At 52.4% G+C, this 25818-nt stretch overlaps 1 protein-coding gene across 1 annotated transcript; it reads right to left on the bottom strand.

Moving 5' to 3' along the window:
- Positions 1-1149: 1149 nt before the first annotated feature.
- LOC128267283 (LIM/homeobox protein Awh-like) lies at positions 1150-25152 on the bottom strand. The gene is made up of 6 exons (XM_053004089.1): positions 25079-25152; positions 8291-8472; positions 1827-2044; positions 1542-1760; positions 1332-1472; positions 1150-1250 (listed from the first exon to the last, which is right to left on the bottom strand). Exons 1-6 carry the CDS (start codon positions 25106-25108, stop codon positions 1225-1227), a joined length of 816 nt encoding a protein of 271 aa, XP_052860049.1. The 5' UTR covers positions 25109-25152; the 3' UTR covers positions 1150-1224.
- Between the last annotated feature and the right edge of the window lie 666 nt (positions 25153-25818).

The raw sequence follows: 25818 nt of genomic DNA, 5'->3' as shown, positions 1-25818 counted from the left end.
CCCTCAACACCCTCGGCGGAAAACAAACTTGGCCGTAATGAGACAAACAAATAAACAAACAAACAACTTCGCAAACACCGAAAATGATTGCCATGCGCCTTGGCCAAACTTCATCAACTCGGGTCCCTTATTTTTGTTTCCGGTTGTGCTCTGTTTGTTCAAGTCCGAAAATGGCAAGATGGCCAGCTCCCTCTCGTCGATGGTCGAACCGGAACCAGATCGAACAAAAGTGAAAACAGGTCCTCATTGCGTGACAGATTTTTGCCATTCGTCCCTTGGCCCCTTCCGGCCAAACGTTTTATGTCCCTCCGCCTTGCTCGGTCGTCTTCTTAAGCGGGACGGGGAAAAAACGGGGAACAAGGAACCCGAAGTGAGTCGTTCCGTGGCGGGATTACAAAACGATAATCCCATTAAGCTGGGCGTAATCGGATCAGCCGAGCAAGTTCCTCGAACGCCGCCGTATCAGTCCCGCGCGAGGGACGCATGCATCTGTCGCATGGTGCGGGAGCGGATTAACAATCGTTTATGCTGCGGTGCTTCATGGGCCGAATTGTGAAACAGAAATGCTTCCACCAAAGGGGACAATATTCAAATTACCTTTATTTCTTTTCGATGTAAAACAACCCAACTGTGATGCTGACATAAAGATGATACGGGCTGGATGGGACCGTTTCTGTTCATCTCGATTTCTGTTTCAATAAAGCAATAAGTATTAAAGCAATAAAACTTACCTTGTGCCGATGATTCCTCCACAGAAAGTTCTGCCAAAACAAAGGTTCAAAATGCAAAACTCGACAGTTGAATTGTTTAAATCACGGGCTTTATTTTGGGTGCCATTAACTTTCCGTACATTTACAGCAATAATTTATTTACACTTTAAAGATTTCACTAGAGTTTCGCTACAACCACACCGTGGTTCGATATAACACGGTGAGATGGGAGATTCGTTTGCATAGCTTACATTTACACGTACCATTTTAATACCACCAGCAAGCAGTGCAAAGTGGTGGTGGTGGTGGTGGTGAAGTGCCCCTAACACTACTGGTTGTCCAGAACTAGAACTAGAAGTTGGTTTTTTGTCATAACTCTTTGGTAGTATTCGCGCGGCACCATCTTCGGACGCTTGGCGTACGGCGGCGGCGGCCGGCGGAGGCGACGTCTTCAGCAATCATCCATTTGGCAACCTCCGTGTGGCGCATGCAACAGTGATTGCCTTCCCATATGTTACACCATCAGGTTGATGAGGTTCACTGTCAAAGAGAGAGATACACAGTGAAGGGCTTCCAACCGGTGATCTGGTGATCTGGTGACTCTGCGCCGGACAAACCTACCGTGTGAGTTGAACATCGCACCCGAATGTTTGCCCATACTGTGGCCCGGTTCGTGGTCGCTCAGGCCCGCTTGCCCGCTGCTGTTGTTGTTCAGATCCTGTCGCAGCGCCCCGAACAGATTGGGATTGTGGTCACGTGGAACTGGAAGACAAACCGGAACGCCATAAGGATCGCGCGCGGACGTTCGGACGATCGATCAATCGAACTTACCGTGCGTATGTTTCTTCTGGCGGGCGCGCGAGTTCTGGAACCAAACCTGTGTCACCCGCTTACTGAGGCCCGTCAGCTGCGCTATCCGCTCCAGGTCCTGCCCGTCCGGGTTGCTGTCGATCTGAAAGTTGGCCTGCAGCACCTGCAGCTGTTCCTCGGTAAACGTGGTCCGGACGCGCTTCGATTTGTTCTTGTTGTACCCATCGCTACTGCAACCGTCTGAACCGGGAGGACAGCGAAGGATCAGCAACCGGGGCCAGAAATGCAACCGTGCGCGGGACTTACCATCGCTCGAGTTGGATCCATCGTCGACCGTGTCCATGTAGTGAATTTTGCACATCACCTTATCGTCGATCAGCGCAAACTGCTCGCCGGTCGAGAGCTGCCGGCCACAAGTGTCGCACGAGAAGCACGCCAGATGGAAGACGAGATCGCGCGCCTTGCGCACCCAATCGGAGGCCGCTATCGTGCGGCAGCACTTGGAACACTTGGCGCCGAACGTTCTGCGAAGTAACGAAACCTTCATTTAAACATAAATTGGATAGCCTCTAAGTTATTGTCTTTCAGTTATTTTACAATTCAGGAATCCCAGAACGATTCCCCCATCGCGTTCGTCGGCGTTGTATCAGTGATCGATCGTAAAACCAATTATGTCCGCTACGGCATCAAGCAGAACGAATGCCCTGAGCATCATCGCGATAGGTTGGCTCAATTTGTACGTGATCGCAACCATATTAGAGCCCCCTCCCGGCCGGATATCGATACGGTCTATGAACCACGACCAGCGCTGGACCGCACTTTACCATGTAGGGAAACATGTCCCGTACATTAATGTCGCGTTCTGCTCTCTCTCTCTCTCTCCCCCGTAGCAGCGTTCGAAACCACCTACAACCAGTCAGCGCAAAAACACACAACCAATATCGCGGCGCACCAGGATGCCCAATTTAATTACAGCGCTCCTTCGGCCAGCGCGTAACAAGCGCGCGAGTAAGCAGGTTAAAATGGTGCGACCGACACGGGCGAGGAAAAAGGAACAATTGGATCCCGCTGTGACTGCCTTTTGCTGTGACTTGCGCCTGCCATCGCGGCTCCTCCACCCCCCGCGAGAACCGTGTCGCGCCAATTCATTCAACTCCAACTTGGACCCCTTTTTGCTGCCGTACGCCATCTCTGGCCTCGTGGGTCTCGTGCGCCTTCAGCTTATTCATTCATTTATTTATTCTGTCTGTTATTTATTTAATTTTAATTGAACCACCGTGCAACTCTACCGTGGCCCTACCGGGCTGCGCGGCACCCTGCGACACCTTTTTCTTGTGTTTCCGAGCACCTTTTTTAGTGCTTTCTGCAATGTTTTTTGTCGTTGCCGTTACCGTTGTCCACTCGCTTGTAGCTTACCGAGCTTTAGCCGGTTCTTAAATCTTTCCTTGCAGGCAGAGTCATCGTACTGGTGGGGTGCCGCGCAGAGGCAAGAGGGGCCAAAGCTCAACGACAAGACTGCAAACATCGCGTTGTACATCGCGCGGATCGGGCGGACTTCGCGAGCCGGGTTCGATAAGCGAACGTGGCTCCGAAAGTGTTCGCGGGACCCACGAAACCGCGGGCGCGGTTCGCAAAAAAAAGCAAGAAACGTCCAGAGAAATGTGTCACTGCTGTGCTACTGCGTTTCGCGATTTGCATATTACACCGAGATCGAATTATCGAGCAACGAACCGGCGCGTCGTCGAACCCGGGGGGACCGGAGGGCTCTCGCTTGACGTCGAGGGCCGAGTGACACTCCCCGAGATACGGACTTCGGAGTCCTTCGGATGGTGGCACCTGAGCGTGACGAACTGGCACGGCTCGGGTTGAGTGCGAGAGGGTGTTGGCCATCAAACCTGTGGCAGGGAATAAATCTCGAATCCGCTGGAATGTGATCAACGTATCGGTGGCGGATCAGTTTGCAGTTGCAACTATGTTGCGATCTGCTCGGACCGTTTAATTGCGCACCAAAGAAAGGGTAAGGTACACTGAAAATGCAATGAGAAGAACGCGACAAATTAGAACATAAAGAGTTTCAGGCAAAAGAAACATACTGAAGCGGTTTCCATTAATTAATAATCGTTTCTGATCAGCTTTATCTGCATATATTTTCATTAAAAGCCTCAAAAACGGGCGTCTAATTCCCATCCAAATCCATCACGATATGCAGTAGCCTCCAGGGGTGTCCCGCGGCTGCAGTAACGCCACCGGCGGGCCACGGGCCGTCATGTTGTGCAAAGATAAACGACCCACACAAGATGGACGCATGTTGCGAACTCTCGGTGTCGCTCGGTCCTCTTTTTTCCTGATGCGGAACACTAAAACATAAACCGAATCGGTTGCCAATTAAAAGCCCAAAAACCCCCGAAAGGGTGGAACAATTACATCACACCGCGTTGTGGCGTTGTTGCGTGCTCCTTGCGTGCGCATGTTTGGCGCTCATCGGCCGAATGCTGCAACTGGCGGCATTGATAAGGCCCAGAGCCTGAACGGAAGCAACCCATCGGTCGTTGGGCAGTATGTTGGGCCGGTTGGGCTGGCGGTAGTGCGAAGCAAGCGATGCACGGAAGGTACGATACCGGGTGGTGTGTTGCCCAGCGATGCTCTGGCCCCGTGCCGGGCGAACGATAAATCATAAACTCGTTTGTAGCAACACCAAACACATTTATCACCCCGTATGCATCAGTCAACTCCTGGCCGTTGACGGTGGGGGCCAACCGGCAGCGAGGGGGGTGTAAAACAACACCCGACCGACCGATGGGGCCACGGGGGCACACACAGCTCCAACCACAACCACAACAACAACTACAGCCCCACCAACAACGCCAAGCAACGACGACGATCGGTGTGGTTTGTGGTTGAAATTTGAAGATTTCTCTTCGTCGCCACATAACCGCGCCGCGAATAAAGCGGCATCCTGTGCATCGTCCTGTGCCGACCGCAAACACCACATCAAGCATAACAGGCAGCAATCTTGCTCCACCGCAACAGCATCGGCCGCCGCCGCGTCATCCGTTTTGACACGGGCCACGGAAGTCGCGATCGCGATTTTATTGCCCGGGTCCCCCATTCCCGGTCGGTGATTCCGATCTACACCCCGTTCGAACATATGCTGCCCGCTTGTTACATTGTTTTTTCTTTGTCCCTTTTCCTAGGACCAGTACCAGGTTATGCTCCAACGGTGGCTACTAATCAGCATGGCACGATCTCATAAAATACGTTCTAGCGGCCACGAAAGCGTGCCGCGTGATCGCCGGGGTCCGATAGCCGATTCTGGGATCGGGCCGGAACACCCGAGAGAGTGGATTGAATCCCTTACATTGACGCATAACTGACATTGGGACAAAAAGTTGCGCGAGGCGTTTAAATGGGGCATTAATCGTTCGGGTAGAAATGGCTAGAGTGAAAATATTAACAATAATTGTCTTCGGCCACCAAGTGGACACCGAGAGCGGAATAGTGTGTGGGGCCGTGCCTGGGGCACGCAGTGTCCCCTCCGGTACGGAGCGAGATGAACAAGGCGCGATATGTCTTGTTTAATTACAGTCGCGAGCTGCGTGTGTGCCAGGAGGTTCCCGAGGGGGGTTGTAGCATACCGGGGCACGGAACCGATCTGACAACGATACCGCGGAGCTGGTGCATGCTCCACACACACACGCGTGCGCGATCGCGTCCTGCAAACCCGGTGCACGGAGCAAGCATTATGATCGGTCCCGCAGATATGCACTCCAGATATTGCGCTTCTCACTCACACACACATACACAAATTCTGTCTCTTTCTGTCTCACTGTCGGTGAGTCCAGGCAAGGGCATACCCATCATACGAAGCGCGAGTTCCGCGCCGGTTCCGATGTCAGATTTGCGCGATTTTGCACATTATAAATATTTATTTCGCACGTACCCGTTCGGTGAAGATTGATGGATTTATTTTTTTATTGAACCATCGGCCCCATTTTCTGCCCTTCCCCTTCCCACTCATCCGCCTCGGCCTCGTGCCACGCGAGACGCGACGATTGATGCGTTATGGGCGCGTTGTTTTATTAATGCGCACCGCACCGCAATTGATAAATATGCCAATTGATAAAAATGATAATGTTAACCGGACCGAAGCCGGGCGAACCGGAACCGAGTGGGGTACGCTCCGGCCCACCACCCAAGGGGTCCCGTCGTGGCCTCGACGGTGCACGAAGTCATCCACTGGCTTCCGTTCTTCGCGGGGGAAACTCCTGAACGGTCTGCGCTGGCGCCAGCTCTCTGAAGTGCTCTCGCGCCCGTCACGGAGAGATTTAAATGAAGCAATCGTGGGCCACGCGGAGCGTGGATTAGACGGGAACCTGATCGCGGGACCTGATCTTAAAACATCTCCCCATTCCACTGGCTGTCTCGGTCGTGCCGGGCGCCCTGACAGGCGTCAAATGACATCGCAATTCCCTGGGTCGGGCCCCAGAAGGGAATCCACACACATACACATCGTCCCGATCGTGCCGATGTGCCGTGTGTCTGCCACGACAAGTTGAGGTCGCTGTCTAATAATCCGACAGTTCCATACTGAACGACCGTACACGGAACGCCCGAACGCCAGCCCGTCCGACGCCAGTCAGATAAAGTGTCGTGATATAATAATTCCATTTGGCGCATAAATAAATGCGCGCTGTCAAAACACCCGCCTGCCTGCCAGTGTCGCCGGACGAGATGCGTTCCGGTTCTTTCAGGCTTTCGCGCCCCTCCACTCATGCACCTATGGAGGGTCGCCTTTTTCTTATCGAAACAACTCTGCAGATCTCGGCAGACTGTCATTCCCGTTGATCACTTACTCGCACTTACGCGATCTTTCAGCTCACAGACTTTACTTTTAAAAAGTTCCGTAAACTTCTTCCACAAAGCTCAACCAGCATCCGGCGCTGTGATGATCCTGCGCGCAGTCTGTGGTCCTTCGTCGCGCTTCGAGTGCGCGAGTCCTTCGCCGCCAACAACAACAATGACGAAAGCCCCGTCCACTTGGGCCCCGTCAATCGCGGCCCCGTTTCGTGCCGACCGAACCCAGCGAGAATCGATTGTGTTCCCAGCGCTCGTCGATCGAGTGCGCGGAGATCAAAACATAAATATACATCAAACATCGCTCACGAATAAACGCCGGTGCTATGAGCGTAGGAACGAAAAGAGCACAAATAAAATACAAACTCTGCGGAGGGACCCGGTCGAAGCCAAGTGTCGAACGCGGCCCGAGAGCCACACGGAGAAGATTAATAATCCGTTCGGCAGGCAACGGGGGGGTTCGTCGCTTCGAGCGTCGTACGCCGCGCAAGTCTTTCGTTCGCCCGTGTTCGATTACGGCGGATTCCGAGTGGTGGCACCGTCCGAAACGGATCCGATCCTGCTACAAACTGTCCTCGACGTCGACGTTGTGCTCGGGGGATCCAAAGCATCAAGGAAGCACCTCGCTGTAGGTTGTTGTTGTAGGCCGATCGTCGGCGGGTTAGTTCACCTCAACCGCACATTCCTCGATGCGATGGGTCCGGAAAGGCCCCCGAAAAAAAAAAAAAATATGGTTCACCATGGCAGAGAAATATCAATAAATGATTTCACTTTATAAACGGCAGGGAAAATGATTAATTTCTTCGGTTTCGGTGCGGTTTCAGCACCGATACCGCGGTACGATACTGGCCCCGTACCCGGCCGGGATTCCTGTTCGGTTTTTTTTTTCTTCCCGGTTGCTTTGGCCCCCAACAACGGCGGTTGAGTTTTGTTTGGTCGCCCCGTAAGGGCTTCTTATTTATTTTACTTTATTTCGGTGTCATTTATCCGGGGCCGAGTCCGAGCTGGCCAAACGCCAATCCCGCGTCCGGGTGAGCTGCGTATTGTGTGTGATGTTTGAATTATTGATAGAAATATCTCACTTTTTGGCCAACGGCGGCCAACGGAAAAGTCGGGATCGGAGTGCTGTTCACCTCCGGCTTCGGGTTTTTTTTGTAGCGTTGGTTCGTGGTCACCCCGTGGTGGATTGTGAAATATGAGCGGTCGGTTCGCACAGGCACAGCCCCACAACAACAATGCCACAGCAACACGTGCACCACCACCACGGCAGACGGATTTGTAAGTGATTGACAGTTCGCCCGGCTCGGGCATCGATCTTTATTTTTTATGATTATTAATGTATCCCTAATACATCGCCAGTCCGAGGCTCGCGCGCACTTTCCTCGGCAATCCCCGGTGGTGGCCCGGATTTGGTTGTGACTTTCTCTCTCTCTCTTATGCTGGTTTATACCCCGTTATGCGCTCACTGTGCCCTTTGCCCGGACTCTGACGTTGGGGGCCGTGGCCGTGAGAGCGTTATCCTTTGCGGAACGAGCCCAAGATGATGATGATGATGGCGATGGCGAGTGAGCGAGTGTAATATTTTAATTCTCAACGGGTTAAATCTTAATTATATGTAAACAAGACGTTCACGACGATCGTCCGCCACGGCGCACGACATCGCCCGTCCGCCCCGCCGGTACGGCACATTAATCATTCGGATCTATTAGAGGATAGATGGTGCCCTCCCCTGCATCAGTTTAGCGCGCACCGAAAGCGCGATCGTTCTGCACGGCAACGCGAGCAGGAGTGAGTTAATTGATGACATAATTTTATGGAACCAGCACGGTTCGTGTCCTGGACCACCATCACGGGATCGGTTTAAATGAATACGATTTGATGGGTTTCTGTGTCAAAACCTAACCGGGTCTACTTACTTGGCATAGTCCGTCCGGCAGTAGACGTGTCGATCGCGGAAGTAGCACGACGGTTGGCGTTCGAGCAGCGTCAGACAGACGGAGCACCGCAGACAGGATCCGTGCCAGGCGCTACCATCGATGTCGAAGAGGTACTTATCGGCGATCGGCTCACCGCAGGCGGTGCATATCCGCAGCTCCGTCTGCAAAGCATCAACAAGAACGTTTGGGGGAAGAAACCGAAATTAGCAGCGCCATTGTTGTGGTCCCGGTTTATCGTAGGAATCGGGAAACTGCCTTTGACATCTGCGCCAAGGAGCTTGCTCACGGATCACGACATCACAAGTCCAAGTCCTTCCCAGCCAAAGGTTCGTCCTTTTTGAATCCGCTTCACAATTCGCCCATTAAGGACCCATTCGTTGCTGATCAATTTTGCCAGTCTGGCGGCGGGAATGGCGGATCTTCCGCAAACAGTAGCCGAATGATTATCTTCCCGCTCGCCTTGCCAAACCCAGCGGACAGTTTATTATTTTCTCATCCCGCTCAGGATCATCCCGTGTAAGTCAAACGTTTGATCGTTGTTGCGGCCCAGCGATGTGACCCTTCGAGAAGTCCGGGAAGATGAAAGTCCGGGTCCCCTCGTTATGTTTCGCAAAGTGACACCTTTGCGGTCGATCCGATCGGGTCTGCAAACGGCAGGACCCCGTGCAGAGCGTTCGTCCCTCTGCCACACGGTGGAGGTCAGAAGTGAAACTTCAGGCACAAATGGCGGCACATTTTTCACGCCACACCAGTAAATCGCGCCCGACGGCGGTTTTGCGAGTGATGGTTGACTTTCGGCTCTATGGCACCCCTCTCTAGGCCTCAAGGATAGGGTCCACACCGCCAGAAGTTCCGCAAGAAAACCCGCGACACCCGGAGGGGTGATGCGCATCATCATTTGTTATTGTTTTGTTCGCCTTCGGGTGTGTGTGTGTGTACCGGAAATTGCACTGTCATACGCACATTAACAGCTGCTTACGGGCCAACCACCGTGGATCGGTTTCACACACCGCACAAAACATGGCCGTGATTTGACCGTTGGGACCCGGTGCCTCTTCAGGCAGCAAATTTATTATTTATTATTTTCGTATTACAGAAACAAACGGTGATCGGTTCGCATCGTCATTTGGCTTGGGGTGCTGGGAATGGTGCTGCTTCCGGCGAGTATCCGTCGCTGGCCCGTCGTTTATCGCTGCACGCCCCTTGTTTGTTGGTGAAGCCTCTCGAACCGCCTATGACAAGCAGAACGCAGGACAAACGGGCGAACAGCATATGACATTAATCATAACTTCGGGCTTCTTTTATATTCATGAACATCTTCAATTAACATAAATGAAGAAAAATCTTGCTCGGCACCATATGCAAATGGGTTTGCCTTAGCTTCATCTTGGATTAATCTATCCTTTAAAGCGTGGTAATTCATATAGTAGATTAGATAATTAGCCCGGCTGTGCGGGGTTTCTCTTGGTTCCAATTATGGACTTTTACTATGTTAAACTTTTTCCGTAAATCCATTTAAAAAGATCGATACTCGTATGGTTGTTGTTTGATATTCAATCGAAGTGTCGGTTTCAAAGTTACAGTAGGCGATGCATCACTAGCCTTAGTCCAACGGTCGAAGTTACGTTCAGGAAGCTATTGGAGTAGGCTTTGATCGAAAATTGAACAGTGGAGTTACGAGCATATTCTAAAGTCCTTTCTAATTAAGCAAGCACCAGTTTGTTTAAAGATTATCAGAAAAATCTACTGATTTTATAACGCTGACGTGACCTCAACATCGAGCAAAATTCTAACCCTGTTTTCTTAAATACTCTATCAGACAGACAACCGGACAGATAAGCCTTCAGTTCGACTCATTTAGATATGCCACACCGCAAAGAAGACTGCATCGCGCATCTGAATTCAATTTATCATTTCGCCTTCGCGAATATCCGAATAGTAAAATTCGGCACACGGCCATCCGTCATCCCGAAGTCCCGAAGAGAAAGGCACACGATAAATAATTACTTTCCTTCAACACTTCATTCACAAAACGCTCCAACGCTGGTCACCTGGTTGTCGTTATCTATCATCGTTAAACTGTTAAACCCCGAGAAGAGAAGAAACAAAATACCGGCACCAATTTCCGTTGGACGAACGGACGCGCGACTTTCGCGACTTATCAGCCAATCTGTGCGTCAGTTTGGCTAGCTTTCCTAACTTTCTGACATCTGTGTTAGCCCGAAAAGTGTGTCAATCGAACGACGGGTGTCCGCGCGATCCCGGTGGCAGCAGAAATCCGGAGAAAGAGAGACAGAGAGAGAGGGAGGGACAAACGGACACAGTCCAACACATTTTATTGACATCATTCGACAGGTTTAATGGTCCGCCAGGAGATCTGGCCCGGGCCGGGTTTTTTCGGCAACCATCGAGTCTCTGCAGTATCGGATCGGATCGGTCTTCTTCCGTTTTGCGCGTCTGGAGGATGCTACTTCAGCTCGGAGAGCCCAAAAACACCCGGGTTTGGGATCGGTCCACCATCGGGATCGGAGCAGATCAACCGGACGCAACGGGGACCAAGGACAAACAACACCCCACCCTAATGTAATCAGATAAATCTCGGCGACAGGGAGCAATAAAACTGTCGTCGTACTTGTCACGTTCACACCGCCGTGAGGGCCTCTCTCCGCCTACGAAGTGAGTCGCCTGCGGCCTCAAGACGTCCAACTCGGCGCCAGCACTAAATGCGTCTCACAACGGGGGCTTCCACCTTTCTCCGATCGATCAGACGTCTCGGGCCCGGGATCCCGGGGATGACTGATGTGGAAAGTGGCGCGCGTTTCGAGGAACATTAATCGAGCCCCCGAGAACTGCAGTAATTAATATTCGGACTTCGGAGGTCCCTGATTTGCTTTAATAAATCCTTACTAAGGGGTTGAATTCGTTTGTCGTCTGCTTCGATCCGGTGTGAAAGGCGTCGCGCTGAAAGATCCATCAATTCGCGGACGACGCATCCGCGAATCCCTTTGGCCCCCCAAATCGGCCCTCGGCTTAGCGGTCTCTCCGTGAGGTGTCACTAAAAATTGATTTATGATCGGGTGCCGTGACTCGAAACATGACATTCATCGATTGGCCGGCAAAATGCCACAAAACAACGAAGCCGCGTTGAAGGACGTCTTCGACGTCACCGAGCCGTCGAGTGGATGGAAAGCAAAAGTGAGCAGCACTCGCAGCGCCCCGTCGAGCCGTATTTTTCTGGCCACAACGGGTGCACACATTATCATCGAATCGATTAGCGCCGCACGATTTGCGCCAAGTCGAGCGCCACCAGAGGTGCCGCAGTCTCTCACGCCACGCCAGGTAATCACATCAACCGGCCGCGGGGCGCTAGTTGCGCCGCAAACAACGCTAATGATCTTCATGGCTTTCGGGCGTTTCGGGTTTACGGCCCCGTCTTTTTCTTCGGACCCTGCAACACTGATCGTCTTCAGCTTCTGGGTTTTGTTTTCACCGCTTTTTCCCTCCCCGGTCTGTGGCCATGGGCGCTAGCCAACTCCTCAAACGGAAGCCAAGGTGCCAAAAGGGGGCATCGTTACGCTTATGGCGCAAAGGCGAGAGCAAGAGCGCAAAAAAAAAAAGCGGGAGCGGACTCGGACCTCCTAGATTTTCTTAATTACCTCTAATCGAAGGTGCGCGAATGCGCGTAACGCATTACGGCGGCGGCCGATCTTAAGACATATTCCATCTAGGCCAGCGATATGGCAAACGTTTCAACCGCTCGCACTTGGCCGGCGGCTTGACCGTTCCCCTGTCCGTGCTACCGACTTTTCCCTGACCAAAAATTGAGGTCGACGGAGAGGAAAACACTCTAATGCTGTGCCAAGGCGCAAGGAGTGTGACCCAAGGAGCACTACCAGCCGGACGAGTTGTTGCACCGAAGCCAACAAAAAATGGGAGACTTTTTGGGCCTCGTCGCTATGCGCCCGGCTCTGGTTTTCGGAGGCTGCACAGGTTATTGAGTAATTTCGAAACTTGCTCCGGCCCCGGCATCGTTCATCAATCAACCGCCACAAGCCTCAAGTGAGACCTTTCGGTGCGCCAAGACGCACCATTTCGGATACGAGCTAGTGAAAAGCCCTATCCTTGACTGAACCGACCGCGGCATCTAAAATGTTTTTTTGGGGTGGATTCCGAACGAAGGAAAAGTGAAATAATATAAAAAGCGGCACAACAACCAATCGATATTTGATGATCGATCATACAGCATCTGGACCTTCTGGCGCTGCTGCGGCACGTTTGCGGCGTAACATCAGAAATTATCATTTCTGGGTAATGTGTGTAAAAAAAAACAAGTTTTTTTTATACATGTATGAGTTAGTTTTACACTTCAATAATAGGATTATTTGTTTTTTTTTGTTTGATAAAAGAAACTGATAAAAAGGGGCTTTGCTGAGATGTATGTGTAATAAGCATAGAATCATTGGCGCCGAGCTGCTGTCCTGCCGTTAAACTCTCAAATAGGACAATAGGACAGTTTGTTAGGAGAACCCGTCCAGACATTAACCCCCAGAACAAGTGGTTACGCCAAAACTTCTCGGAGCTTCTCGCAGTTCATTGCGAATGGATCATACTCTCGCTTTAAGTAATTTCACGTCCTTTCTCCTTGTCATATCGCCAAGATACGTTTTACACGTTTCACTTCAATTCTCACGTTCTCGTTCCAATTCGAAAACCACGTTAAAACCTAGCGGTACTATCGAACGGTTCAACACCGGACCAGATGAACCGAATGTCACTCGATTTATGGGCAACCTCCCGGTGCTGCGGGAAACACGGAGCGAAAAAAGAAATTAAATCATTTTGTCACTTGTCACCTCATACACCGGATCGCGGCACCAAAATCCCCACCGGGCCACACCAGGCCATAATCCATAATCTCGCCATATGACACCTTGCCACGCCATCACCTGATGACTTCGTCACGATCATTTTTCACCCAAATTACTTCCTTTCGGAGCGGCCAGCAGTCGAAATTTGAATAAAAACCCAGGCCGGGCCGGGGTCCGAAAACCTGTCGCCCGCGCTTTGAACCCCCCGTGGCCGTGTGGCGGCCGTAATCGTAAAACAAATCGTAGATCCACTGAGCGTCTCAATCCACCCGGGGTCCGTGCCGGGTCGCGCAAAATGAGTTTCAAAGAAGACGCCCCTGTCTCAGACCCAATACAAATGGACCGAAAGAAGCGCGCTTTCCGTGGCCAAGCCAAACAAATCGGCCCTGATTGCTACAAATTTGTGTTCGATTTTTCAACGATTTTCCCCAAAGCCGCGTGAAAACCGCGGCCTCTCGGCCTTTGGGTTCGGAAAATAATTACACCACCATTCCCGAATGGTGGAATGTGCCTCCCGAAGGGTGCCCACCCGGCGCAAAGGGATCGCGGCCCACATCGATGGGACCGAAAGGGTTGCGCTACGAAGAAATGTTTCGTTTTTTTCCTTACTGTCCCTGATCTCGTACGCACGTAAGACAATTCGATCGATACCAAACCGGACCGGCGCACCGACCGACGGCAGTGACCGTTTATGAGTTAATAAGACGCCGAAGGCAGTCAGAGATCGATACCCGAACCAGGCGAGGCAACCGAGCCGATCCGGGTCTGGACGTCCATTCCCGCGGCTGGACCCCCGACCGCGTTTATTTACCGGTCGGCTTTCTACACCTTGTCCCGTGACAGTTATGAACCATCGGGCCAAGTTATTGTGACGATTACCGATAAATTTAGATAATATCTTGGCCGCGGCGGCGCGCACGCGAGAGAGATGGCCCCACGAGGCTCCTCGCTGTCGGCCATCGGTGCTTATTCTGGTCTTCTTTTTTCGATGGAAATCACGAGCTGGGACAGTGGGAAGGAATGGTCTTCGGAATGGACAGATCCAAGTGACGGTCACTGAAAGTTTGAGTCGCTTAGTCATGAGCAAAAGTCCACAAAGTACACAACTGTCACAAAGTGGACCTCAAAGGACCTAGTGAAGATCACTTACCGATCACAAGTTTGTTTGAAACGAAATTATTAGCAACTTATAGTGTTAGTTGGTAGTACATTTTATTTAAACTTAACCCCCCTTTTTGGCCCCCTCACAGGTTCGCCATTGCCCACCGTTTGACCATATCGTAAATGTCGCTCCGTGGCCAATCACCATGGGACGCGATGACCATCAAGTCCCATTCTTCGTTCGTGGCGGAGGAAAAAAAAGACCCGACGAGAGTGAAGATCACCTCACTGCCCTTAAACGTAAGCGATCGCCGACGTGACCAAGGCGGCGGAGGCGGCCGCGACGATCGGCATCGATTCCGCCACGGAGCCCCCGGATCAGTACCACATTCGGAGCACCTTCCACAACCGATTTCGGGCAGTCGATGATGGCGCGGTGCGAATGCGAATCGGCGACGATCTTCCTCGTTGGCGGCACACACACACACGGGCACACGCAAGTCGGGCTCAAACTATAAAACCCCACCGGCATGATAATCGCTTTTCATATATATGTGTATAAAAACGCATTTATTTTTTTCCGTTTTTCTTTTTGTCGGAACGTCGGAAAATATTATTCAAATCGATCGATGTGCCGCCCGGACCGCCTGCGGTGCGCTCCGACGACCGGGTGGACGACGCTGCGTGGACGATCCTGTCCTGTTCCGTCGGTCAGGGTCCCGTCGTCAGTCAGTCAGTCAGTCAGCCGGTCCGCGTATGGTGAGAACTTGAGAAACGGTACCCATTTGCGTTTTGATTCCTTGCCGATCCTTTCGATCCTGCTGCGGGCCGCGGCCGGATCGGTGAGAACCGTGGGCCTCCTCCCAACCGCCCGTCCGCCCGCCAAACCGGTTCTAGGCGTCACGGTCGGCCCTAGTGCCGTGATAAATCCATTCATATTAGCATCTCAATGGCGGCTGGCGATCGGTCGCGGCCGCGGCGTCCCAAGTCGGCCGTCCGGAGGTTGATAAATTTATGATTTTATTGATTTACGAGGCCCGTAATATGCGAGCCCCGTCGGCAGGGTCGGTGACGACTGCCGGCCATAGTGTTCCGCGGCGCGGTAGCGGCGGCCACTTTATGGGCAGGCTATTTACAGCTGCCAATACTCGGACTCTCGGATGCGACACCGGCACCGCGGCCACGGAACACGATGACACGATGGCTAATCGATGGAACCGCGGGCCGCAGGGGACTGGCATCCTTGTACCGATTATTAGATTCCTCCCGTTTACTGCCCACACACACAGGGGCAGCGGCCATAAACGGGGGCCCCCGGACGTAGCCACCGGACACCGCAACGTGGGACTCGGGCGCAGACCTGTTGCGTTTTATTGGCCCCGAAGGCCCACGCTCCGGTTTTCGCCTCACGCGTCCGGTGGTCACCGCGACGCACGGTAGCACATCCTTCCGCCCTGTCGGCCGGGCCGTGCTGGACCGGTAAGCAGATTAGGCTTCTAATAACATTTTAGACATTTTGTAACGACGTGCCGTAACGTTTTACGACCACCGCAGCCCCTGGCCGTGGGAGACTGGCCCGGCTCGGCCCGGCTCGACCTTGAATTTTGCAATGTTTTGCGCACCTTTCCGCGAGCCACAGCCACAGAGCGTTCCGTTCCGGTATTCAAATCAACCGACCGGGGACCGGTACGGATCGACACACGATCGATCGGCTACATTTTATAACTTTATGAGTTAATCTCTTGGTTATAAATTCCACTGAGTTTTTTCGTTGTTGGTTTCCTTCTTTTCAGCACCGTAAAATGTTATCGCGGTGGTGAGAATGCTTTCGTTTTACTTGTGGCCGGATCATCCTTCAAGCATCGTCCTTTCGGCGCCCGGAACGTAGGGCTACGTTGAAAAATGATACCCACGGCACAGGGAACCGCAAAAGGGGTACGTTTCAGGACGCGTAAACGCTGCCCAAAACGCATCATCTAACAGAGTCTTTGGGCGCGATCATCCCGACTGCGCCAAGGAGATCTCGTTTTGTTTTTTTTTTTACTAAAATGAAGTCATAAATTATCTCGGAAACTTGAGTCAAATAAAATAATGCTCACCACACGGGCCGCGACCGGCAACCGGCGGTATGGTTTTATGATGATGTATTTAAAGTAGCCCCCTCCGGGCCCCGGGATCGTAAATAGTTGACGGAACGGAACGTCGGCTCGACGGGCTCGCTGAGTCACGGGAACTCGGGTGGGGGACCCAGATGAGCTGGCAGGTCCGCGCAGTGCACAGAGTGCTTAATCTTGTTGACTGGTCGGGGTCCAACTAGATAGTAGGTCGATTTTTGGGTCGCCCGGCGGCCAGGATTGGGACTTCAGTTGTTTTAGCTTCAAACCCGCCGGACGGCAAGGACGAGCGATGAAAAATGTACCCTCGCACGGCACCCGCCGTGCTTTCGAAACTATCGCCGGACTCCGAGCGGCCAAGCGGAGCGAACGGGGAACCACAGCAAAAGCCTCGTGAACAGGTTCCAAATTTATGGCCGCCCGACGCCCGACCGCGGGCGCTCCGAATCCGTTTTTTCTGGTGGGGGGATTTATGAAAATGTATTTATTGGAACCCATTTCGTGGACCACGGGTGGGTCGTGTGTGGGTCTCCGGTCCCATCAAACGGTCCGCTCGCGCCAGAAGGACGCGGGAACCGAACCGAGAACGGGCGCATAGACACAACATAAATCAGAAACAGAAAAGAACCGAAAAACACCCGCCAAAGGCCATTGCCGCGCAGTTGCCGTCGTGGTGTGCGCGTGGCAATAGACGCACCATAAACGGTGGGTCAACTCGCTGATCGGTCGGACACACATCTTTGTAGAAAGTATTTTAGCATAAGCCTTCCGGCGACAGGCTTTCAGTGGACCCAGCAACTTCATGGTATGCTTCCGTACCTGAATTCTAAATCCTCTGTTGGCCGACTCATCTGCAGTGCTACTTCTGGAACAACGACGACGTCGGACACCATCGAAAGTGTCATTTTTGGCACAACTTTTCGCAGGAGTTCGGGAGTGCATTAGACCGGACTTGATCGTCGACGTTCGAAGTAAGTTCGAAGAGGCAAGAAGTAACACAGAGTGCGGATATGATGAACGAAATTGGTCATCCGATGGTCCTGAGACCCTTATTCTTTAACGTCCCTTAGTGGACACTCGATAGTATTCGTTTATTCTCATCATTACGCATTTCCATTGGATTATGCTCGGCTAGAAGATCAACACTGGGCATAATATTGATATTTAGCTAATAAGTATGCAATTCTGAGTGTTGATCTCACCTAACCGGATGTTACCATGCCGTTCGAAATGGAATGGAAAAATAAAACAAACCGGATTCCTATCGCTTCCTGCAGACGCTCCTGGACGCTCTCGGTAAACAGTAGCATTCCTCCGAAGCGCTCCATCCGGATTCCATTCGACGAGGATCTATTTTCACTTGCCGACCCCTACCGTGCCGTGCGTCCTGATCCATCGAAAGACCGTTTCCCGTTCGGGTCTGGTGAGCCGGCCAACCGAGCCGGCGACGATAATAGTTTAAGTATGATGTCAACCAAGCCTGGCTCGATCGCCGCCGTCGCCGTCGCCCATCCAGGTATAGGCTGGGTAGACACCGTTTCACAACAACGCCCTCGAAGCACGCCCGAAGAAAGCCACACGGCACAGCGGGCGATGAGCACGGCAAGTTTGTTAGACCATCGGAAAGCGGACCAAGCGGTGCTTTAAAACGGTGTAATCCGATTAAAATCTTATTATTGACAACGGTCTGCCCCCGGCGTAGGGGCCGCAGAGTGTGTGTGCATCGTGTCGCCTTGCCGCGGACCGGCTCCGGCTCCGTAAGACGGCCCCGGCCCCGGAGGATCGTGTCACTCCGTGGGAAGTGGATAGTGACAGAACACCGATGTTTACAGCCAACACGCGCCCAGCTCCGGGCGCGAACGTCTGGCCACATCGGACTAAACGTCAGTCGAACGCATTGTCACTTAATTTAAACTTGTTGCTTCGTGTTTCGTTTGGTGGCGGCCGTGGATATCTCGATCGTCGGGCCTCTTCGGGAGTCTAGACGCAGCTCTCGACAACATGCATTATGCGATGTTCGATTGGATGCCCACATTATGCATCATAAAAGGAGCTCAGATCGGGCGCGTCTTCATTAGGGGATCTTGCGTCTACGGTGACGGGCGGGCATTACACTTGTTAATAGTAACCTCTCTTAACAACTTCCGAGATTACAACTGCGGGTGAGTTATTTCTGGGCTAAACATGCCATCAAGAAGAATGCAACCAAAACTGCAAATAGCTCAGTAGCGGTGCAACAACTCGAACGCTACAATGAAGCCGTTTGTAGCAGTGCGGCACCAGAACCGTGCGTTCCCCGATCGCTATCCATCAAAGTCAAATCCATAACTCACATCGCAACCTACCCGGGACACTGGGTTGACACCGGGATCGGGAATCCCTCGAACCTTCGGTCGGTCGGACTTTACGGTCTGAACTCCGAAGACTCCGGTGGCCTAGATCGAGCGCGCGATCCACCGGAGTCCTTTCTCCCAAAGTCAAGCGAAAGAGCGTGGATCGAGTCCCGAGGTTGTGGCCATAATAACGATAGCGGCGATGATCGTAAAGCTTATACTTATGCTAATACGCAAAGTCAGCCCGGACATTAATCTTAATCCGGCAAAGGAGATTATCCTTTTGCGCTTCTGCGCACAGTTCGTTAGAAGGGCAGCGGCGGGCTCCGCGCCACCCCTGGGTTGGCACGGGTGATCCCGCCACGGGCGAAGGAGAGAATGGCAAGAGTGAATGAGCTTGAGACCTCTCGGGCGAGAGGTCAGCAGCAACAAGTGGGCTCCGCGTGTCTTTGTCGCCGACCATCCGACCGACTGATCGACCGAGGTTGTCCCGACAGCGTCTGCGCACACACACACGTACGGTGCATTGTAACGGATAAGGACCCGTAAGAAAACTATCATAAGCCGCGCTAAGCTGGCCGTCCGAAACAGATATCCCACAAGCTGTCAATAGTCCGGAGGTAAAGGTCGAACGTAGGTTTTCGAGTGCAGATTAGCCCTCTTTAACGGCCGATCGACGTCCCGTCGCTCAATGCGGTTTGTCGCATTTGCATTCTCGGCCGAAGGGAACTTTGACCGAAGGCTTTGTGCGGGAAATGTTAATGCTGCGCCGAGAGAAAGCATTCGCCACCGGCAGGGGAAACACCACAGCTGACAATAAGGAGCTGTTAAGATTGAACTTCTGGACGACGGTGTGCGAAACTCCGTACACACATTAAGAAAAGCTTACTATAAAACCATCAACAGTGTGGCATTTCAATTGAATAATGTTTCTTATCCTTTTCAAGCCTATGAAATACAGTATTTGCGTTCAAATTTGTTAATTAAACTGTTTTAGGTCTCACCAACTGATAGGCTGTCAAGCTGTTTGAATTAATCTTAAACTGAAGCCAACATAAAATGGACCCTACGATCGTCACTATCAACGGGACGCCACATAAGTTACGCAACATCAGACAGGACACTCTTCAAATACGCACCGAACGGGCCTGAGCCTTCCCGCTGTGCGGTGCCGAAGAACCGAAAAACAAACGATCGCCCAACCGGGGCCGGGTGCTTAATTGGCATTCTTCCGGGCCTTGGTAAGGACCGAAAAACGGACGTCCGTGCCGTGAGGAGGGCTCACCCAGCCAGCCAGCCAGCCAGCCAGCTGCTCAAAATGGCCACACGTCCTTTTTCTAGGCGCATCTGTGTGTTGGTCTTTCGATTTCAGTTTTTTTTTGCGCCCCTTTGTTTTTGGGCTGACTATTTGAGGACATTTAAGGACCCGTGACACTCGAGCAACCAAAAATTGTGTGGAAAATTAGTGTGAAAATCTGCACTCTGCCTGCAGCCGCAGCTGCTGTCCGGCCGGCCGAGGTGCTGATGAAAGTGCCATTCCGGCCCTCGAGAGGCTGTCATTGTCTAATTTTTTGTTTGGTCGTGCCCGTGAGGTGCCCGTGGCCATTCATCGAAACAAAACTGCCTTCCGAGCCCAAGAAGGAGGTCCTTCGTAACGGTCAACACGGTCCGGTCCCGGTTTCTTCGGATTTAACGACGGTTTAATAATTTAAAGCATTGGACCTGGGGTTTTCAGGGGCTGCTCGACGTGACCACATGTGGCGCTTGGGCTCAGCGTAGGGTTTGAACTAGGAACTCGGTACACTGTTTATCTTTCCGCCGTGTGGACCCTGCCATTGCCTTTCAATCAATCTTGTATTGAAGAATCGAATATTGGCATCCCGTGCTACATCCTTAGCCTTCGGTTCGTTCGGTAGTTTCGAGCCACATTGCGACCGAGAAGGCATTAAGATTTTACACAGCATCTTTCAACATTCGCTTCAGATCATTAATAACGAATACGATCGCGCGCCTCCCATGTGTGTGCGTCCGTGGTGTGATGTTTGGTTTGTTACTTTTGTTTTTCGGTACCGTACTAGCGCCACATCGACATGTTCCGTCACGCAGCCGGCCCCAGGACGGCCCCAATGGGCGAGCTTTTGCCCAGAAAAGCTTCTCGCCGTGCGTGGTATGCGATCATAATTTTCCCAATTTTTCACGCACTCCAATCTTAAATCTGCCGCCACATGGCGCAGCGCCGTTTGGCCGGCTCGGATACGCTCGGATCCGAATCGGGTGCCGCGCCGCACCGAAAGGCTTTATCGATGCGTGATGGCCTCTCGGACCTCTCTCTGGGTTACGAACCTGTTGCCCGTTGGCCGCGGTCCGCAATCGGTTTGATGATCGATCATCGACTTATGGGCACATTTGTCAGAGTGGACGCGAGGCCGCCAAGATTGGCGGGGGCCGCTCCGGGATTATGCTGGCCGCCAAGAGAGCGGGGCCGGCCAGGTCGGTGAAACCATTCGCCTAAGCCGGGCGCGGTGGTGATGGAATGAAATGAAAAGCGATTTTCTCAACCGCGACGAAATGGTGCGCAGTTTCAAAACAATGGCCTAATGGCCCGTAACAGGTTCAACCGTGACGCGCGCGTAGAGGCCTCACGTGGTTATGCAAAAAAGGCTGTTTAGAAATTATAATTTATTATTGAAATGTTGCCACAAAGGCCGCAGATTCGAATTAAACAGTGCAAGCATTTTATTTTTATTGCCACACTTCAAATTAATATGTAATAAATATTTAAACTCAAATAATATAGATTTGTCTACAGAGTAGCATTTAGAGAGCAGATTCCAATCACAACAAACCACTAGGCGCTATGGCGCGCTTCCTGATGCCGGCAATGTTCCAACATGTTCCAACATAAATGCTCAGCAAGGGAAGGGCAGTCGCCCAAAAGCGATCCCCACATCACAACACACCCCTAGATTGGTGCGCTGCCGGGGCTCAATCGGTCAATCTTGTTGATGCTCTCCCTTCAGCCTCAAGTGTAGCCACATTTCAACAGCTCACACCACTCGAGAGGGTCCTCCACGGCCGCTTGTAGCAACCGTGATCGCGCGCTCCGGAGCGGCAAACATTAGAGACTCGTCACGGTGAACATCTTCATAAGGGCGTCTGCTGCTGGCCGGCCACAGTTTCGTCCGCCGATTTGATCGCGCCATCGTCCCCAACTCGCCAGCGACTTTCTTGCCACGCGGCAAGACGGACGGTGGATCAAGAAGGTTGCGGTGGAGGTTGCGCCTCGAGTGGCCGTATCGGTAACAGAAACTGTTTGCCACTCTTCGATGCTGGCGAAGAATCCAAGCCCCACTTCACGTCCCGGCCAGGTCGGCCGAGTGGCCGGCCACTCGCAGGAGCGCACTTGAGCCGCTCGGAGCCGCTCGGAGCTTTCTGCGGGCTCCGGTTCGAAGGAAGAAGAGGCGCTCGAGCTGCCACACAATGTTGCCTGGTCAGACGGGTGTCAGACACTTGACTCGAGTGGGGCCCCTCGGTGTCTGCCTGGGTGACTTCCAAAAACTTGTGCGCCGGCGTCGACTAAGACTCAATCCGACGTCACGCTACCGACAATCGGTGCGCCCGGTGAGGCCGAGATCTAATTACTGACCGCCCAAAAGTTCCCGTGTGCGCAGTTGTTAATCGTTTCCGGGACCGCCGTAAAGTAGCGTTTTGAACGACCAGGATGGCCAACTTAGTGGTGGCGCTCGTAAAATGTTACATTTAATAGCGCCGCAACCGCACCATCGGATGCATGCTTTTGGCGCCGGTTGGACTACTTTTCGTCCTTTGGTCCGCTCGGCGCCCGCCCGGGAGCCGAACGAACGAGTCGATCGAGTTCCATCGATAAACGGTTTTTCGGGGAGAATCGAAAAGCGAACACAAATAGTATAGGCGGCAGAAATGTGGCCACCCGACAACCCGACGGATGGTTCGCGTGATTTGCATAAATATGTTTTAAATGTAAATGATATCACCCGGTGCACCTTACCGGAGCCGCGCAGGCGGAACGGTCCGACCGGGCCGACTGCATTGCGGGGTCGTAGAAACGGTCCAGCAGCAGGTTGAATTCTTCGAACCCAAACTCGGGGGGGGTTTTCGTTTAACCCGTTTCGGTGTGTGTATTGTGCCGTCCACTATTAGGTGGTTAGTGGAGGTGAAAATTATGCTCCACGACGAGCGACACGCTTCACGTTACGTCGGCGGTATCATGTTTCGAGATAGAAAGATTAGGCCCGTCGGTGTGCCCAACAGCGATAAATGTCTGCCACTACCGATCGGTGCGTCTATCAGGGGCAATTGTCGTAAAACACCTTCCGAAAACCTATCCGAGCGGAAGACGGCAATAAGCTTCTAGCTTCGGCACGATGCGAAGTGTTTTGCTTGCCTCTCATATGCGAATGATCGGGTGTGATTCATCGAACGGCTTGATCATTCAATTCCGGAGCCCGGCGATCGTTTACGGCTTTTGACGTATCATGTTTTACTGCAGGGCGGTATTGGGACACATAAACCAGTCGGTCATCAAACACAATACCAGGCCGATACCTAGCTTTGAGTTAAGTTAGGCATAAAGCATGTTTTTTCGTAAAAAAAACATTCTTCTTTTTCAAAAGCTCAATTCTACAGTTCTTCTCGGCTGTTTGTCAGGATAAATTCAATTGTGGCGAAACCTATCGGAACACAGCATCGTCTGAATGTCAAAGTGGCGCAACAATTGGAGGGCCAAAGAATTTCACGACTTTTCGAGACCATCGAGATGTCCCTGGGCTCGGAGCTTATCACCATCGGGCGATCTTCACACTGAAACCTTCATCGTTTCGCGCCGCCTAGAGGCCACCGATGGGAGACTCAAAGCAGAAGAAAACATCCTTGCTCTCGCGGCGATCGCTTTCCTATCGCGCATTCCAAATCGCCCGATGCCCGATCTTGCCCGATTGCCACCAACCAATAAGCCACCCAGCACGGCTGCGTTGTGCCGAAAAATCGAAAGTCCAAATCGATTCAACACGCTCTTCAGAAACATTTCAAACAACCCATCTGCATGGGACCGTCCCCGCAGTGGAATGGTAAGAATCGTGGCCCGGGCCCGGGCGCATGATCTGCAACTATTTGGCCGCCAGTTATTCGAGGAATGCTGCCGGCGCGCCGTTTCCGGTATCGGTCACCTCGGCCAGTGGTGGAACGATAAGTAAATGTTATGGATCCTTGTAATGGATGATCTCCATTTGAATATCTGCTACACCGGTAAGGCTTCCTGCTGCGCTGGGAAAATAGCCTCACCAGAGTGTGATCCTCCCCAGAAAAGACTTCCTCACTTTGTGCGGTTGATGTATTACTCTCCCGTAGATCATCGTTTCTGACTGATGTGGGGCCCCCATATCGTCCCGAAACGCGCCACATCACGCTCATTTCCATTATTTCATATTTTAATTTGATTTTATCTGCCGACGCAGCTCGCGGCGCTCTCGCAGCTGGAGCCGGCCGGTGCCGGACTTATTGCGCCATTGCGCGGCGGCGGCGATGACTAGTTTCGTTCGGCGGTTCGTTTCGTCAAACCGCCGACGGTACACGCCGCCGACAGGTTCAAAGCGGCTTGAAAACAAAACCATAACTCCGAGAAACGCGCGGCGCGGCATGATTCAAATGATACAGTGGGGGTCGGCTGTCGCACTGCACTCGTGATCGTGATGTGCGGTGAAGATTCTGAACCGTGCCATGCTCATCATCATCGTGACTTGCGCCTTAACCCCCGGGCCGGTTTTAAGGCGACGAATCCGTCTTCGTCCGAGAGTGGGTAAAAAAGTGTCCGATTCCCTCCGATTCCGGGGCACAAAGTCATTACGAGAATTATTATGCGACCGATAGCATGCCCGCCGCCGACCGGCCGATAATAAATCAACCGACAGTGACACTACTCTCTTCAAAACCAATAGGTGACGGGTTTACGCGTCAAAGAATTATAAATTCTCCGCCGAAGGACGCCTCGGTGTGCCTCGAAAGTGACGTTTTCGAAAATGTTTGAACACTCGCTGTCTTCCGGTAAACTGTGAAATTTATCAACCATTAATATCCCGTTCCGTTCGCGTCGAGTCGAGGAAAGGTGAGAAGCGAGAAAAAAGTCCCGAGGCACAAAAACACGATCCTCGATCGGACCCGGATCGGAGTATGCCTTCCACGCATCCGACAGGCCGTTTGACGGGCCGTTTTCGGTTCTGGCTGACAGTGTTGTGATAGGTGAAACTCCGATTCCTGACACTTTCCTGACGTCCGGCGCGGCCGGACGTGCTCGAGCATCGCCGGCCTCGTGCTTACCTTGAGCTGTTCCACTTTGATATCCATCATCCAGCGCAGCTTAAGAACGTTCTTCGTTATTCTTCTGTTGGGGAGACCTGTCGTCGGCGGATTAACGACTGCCAAATAAATCTGCTGCCAGTTCGGCCAGGTTGGCTACGGTTGCTTCTTGAGTTTGGCTTCACTTGTACGCGATTCGGTCAATCTAGCGCAAACTTCTCTATTTTTGTCTTTCGACAGTTTACACTATAATAACAACTTGAGTAACAGTTACGAACTAACACAAATCTGCATGTTTTCGATGAGTTGAACCAGAACCACCATGTTCACCCATCCTGTTTCGCACCGCACACGATCGATGGCGGTGGTCGCGGATCGCTTTCGTTAACCGCCATGTCAAACGTCATGACTTCCGGTACGCAAACGTCACACCGCGACCGGGCCAGGTGTTTTTATCTGCCCCTTCAACCACGGCACCGTTACCTCGTCGTAACGCACGACGAGAAACGCAAACGACGCAAACGCAACGCAAACGACGACGGTCGCAGATCCAATCTCACCGACACGTTCCCGTTGACTGGATGCTGAGCCAAGCGAACAGCGCGCCCGCCAAGGTCCGGCCTCAGCCTATCGACATCCTTTTCGCACACACACACACGCACGTTCAACGGCCGCAAACGTGTTTTCTCGAAGCACGTGTTTTCTCGCTCTGTGGCCAGCCAGCGAACGTAGCAACAACAATAAACTCGAACCGAACAAAC

This window comes from Anopheles cruzii, chromosome 2 (genome assembly GCF_943734635.1).
Source record: "Anopheles cruzii chromosome 2, idAnoCruzAS_RS32_06, whole genome shotgun sequence".
Lineage (NCBI taxonomy): Eukaryota > Metazoa > Arthropoda > Insecta > Diptera > Culicidae > Anopheles > Anopheles cruzii.
Note: the sequence above shows the minus strand (reverse complement) of the source record. Positions and strands in the feature narration are given on the sequence as shown.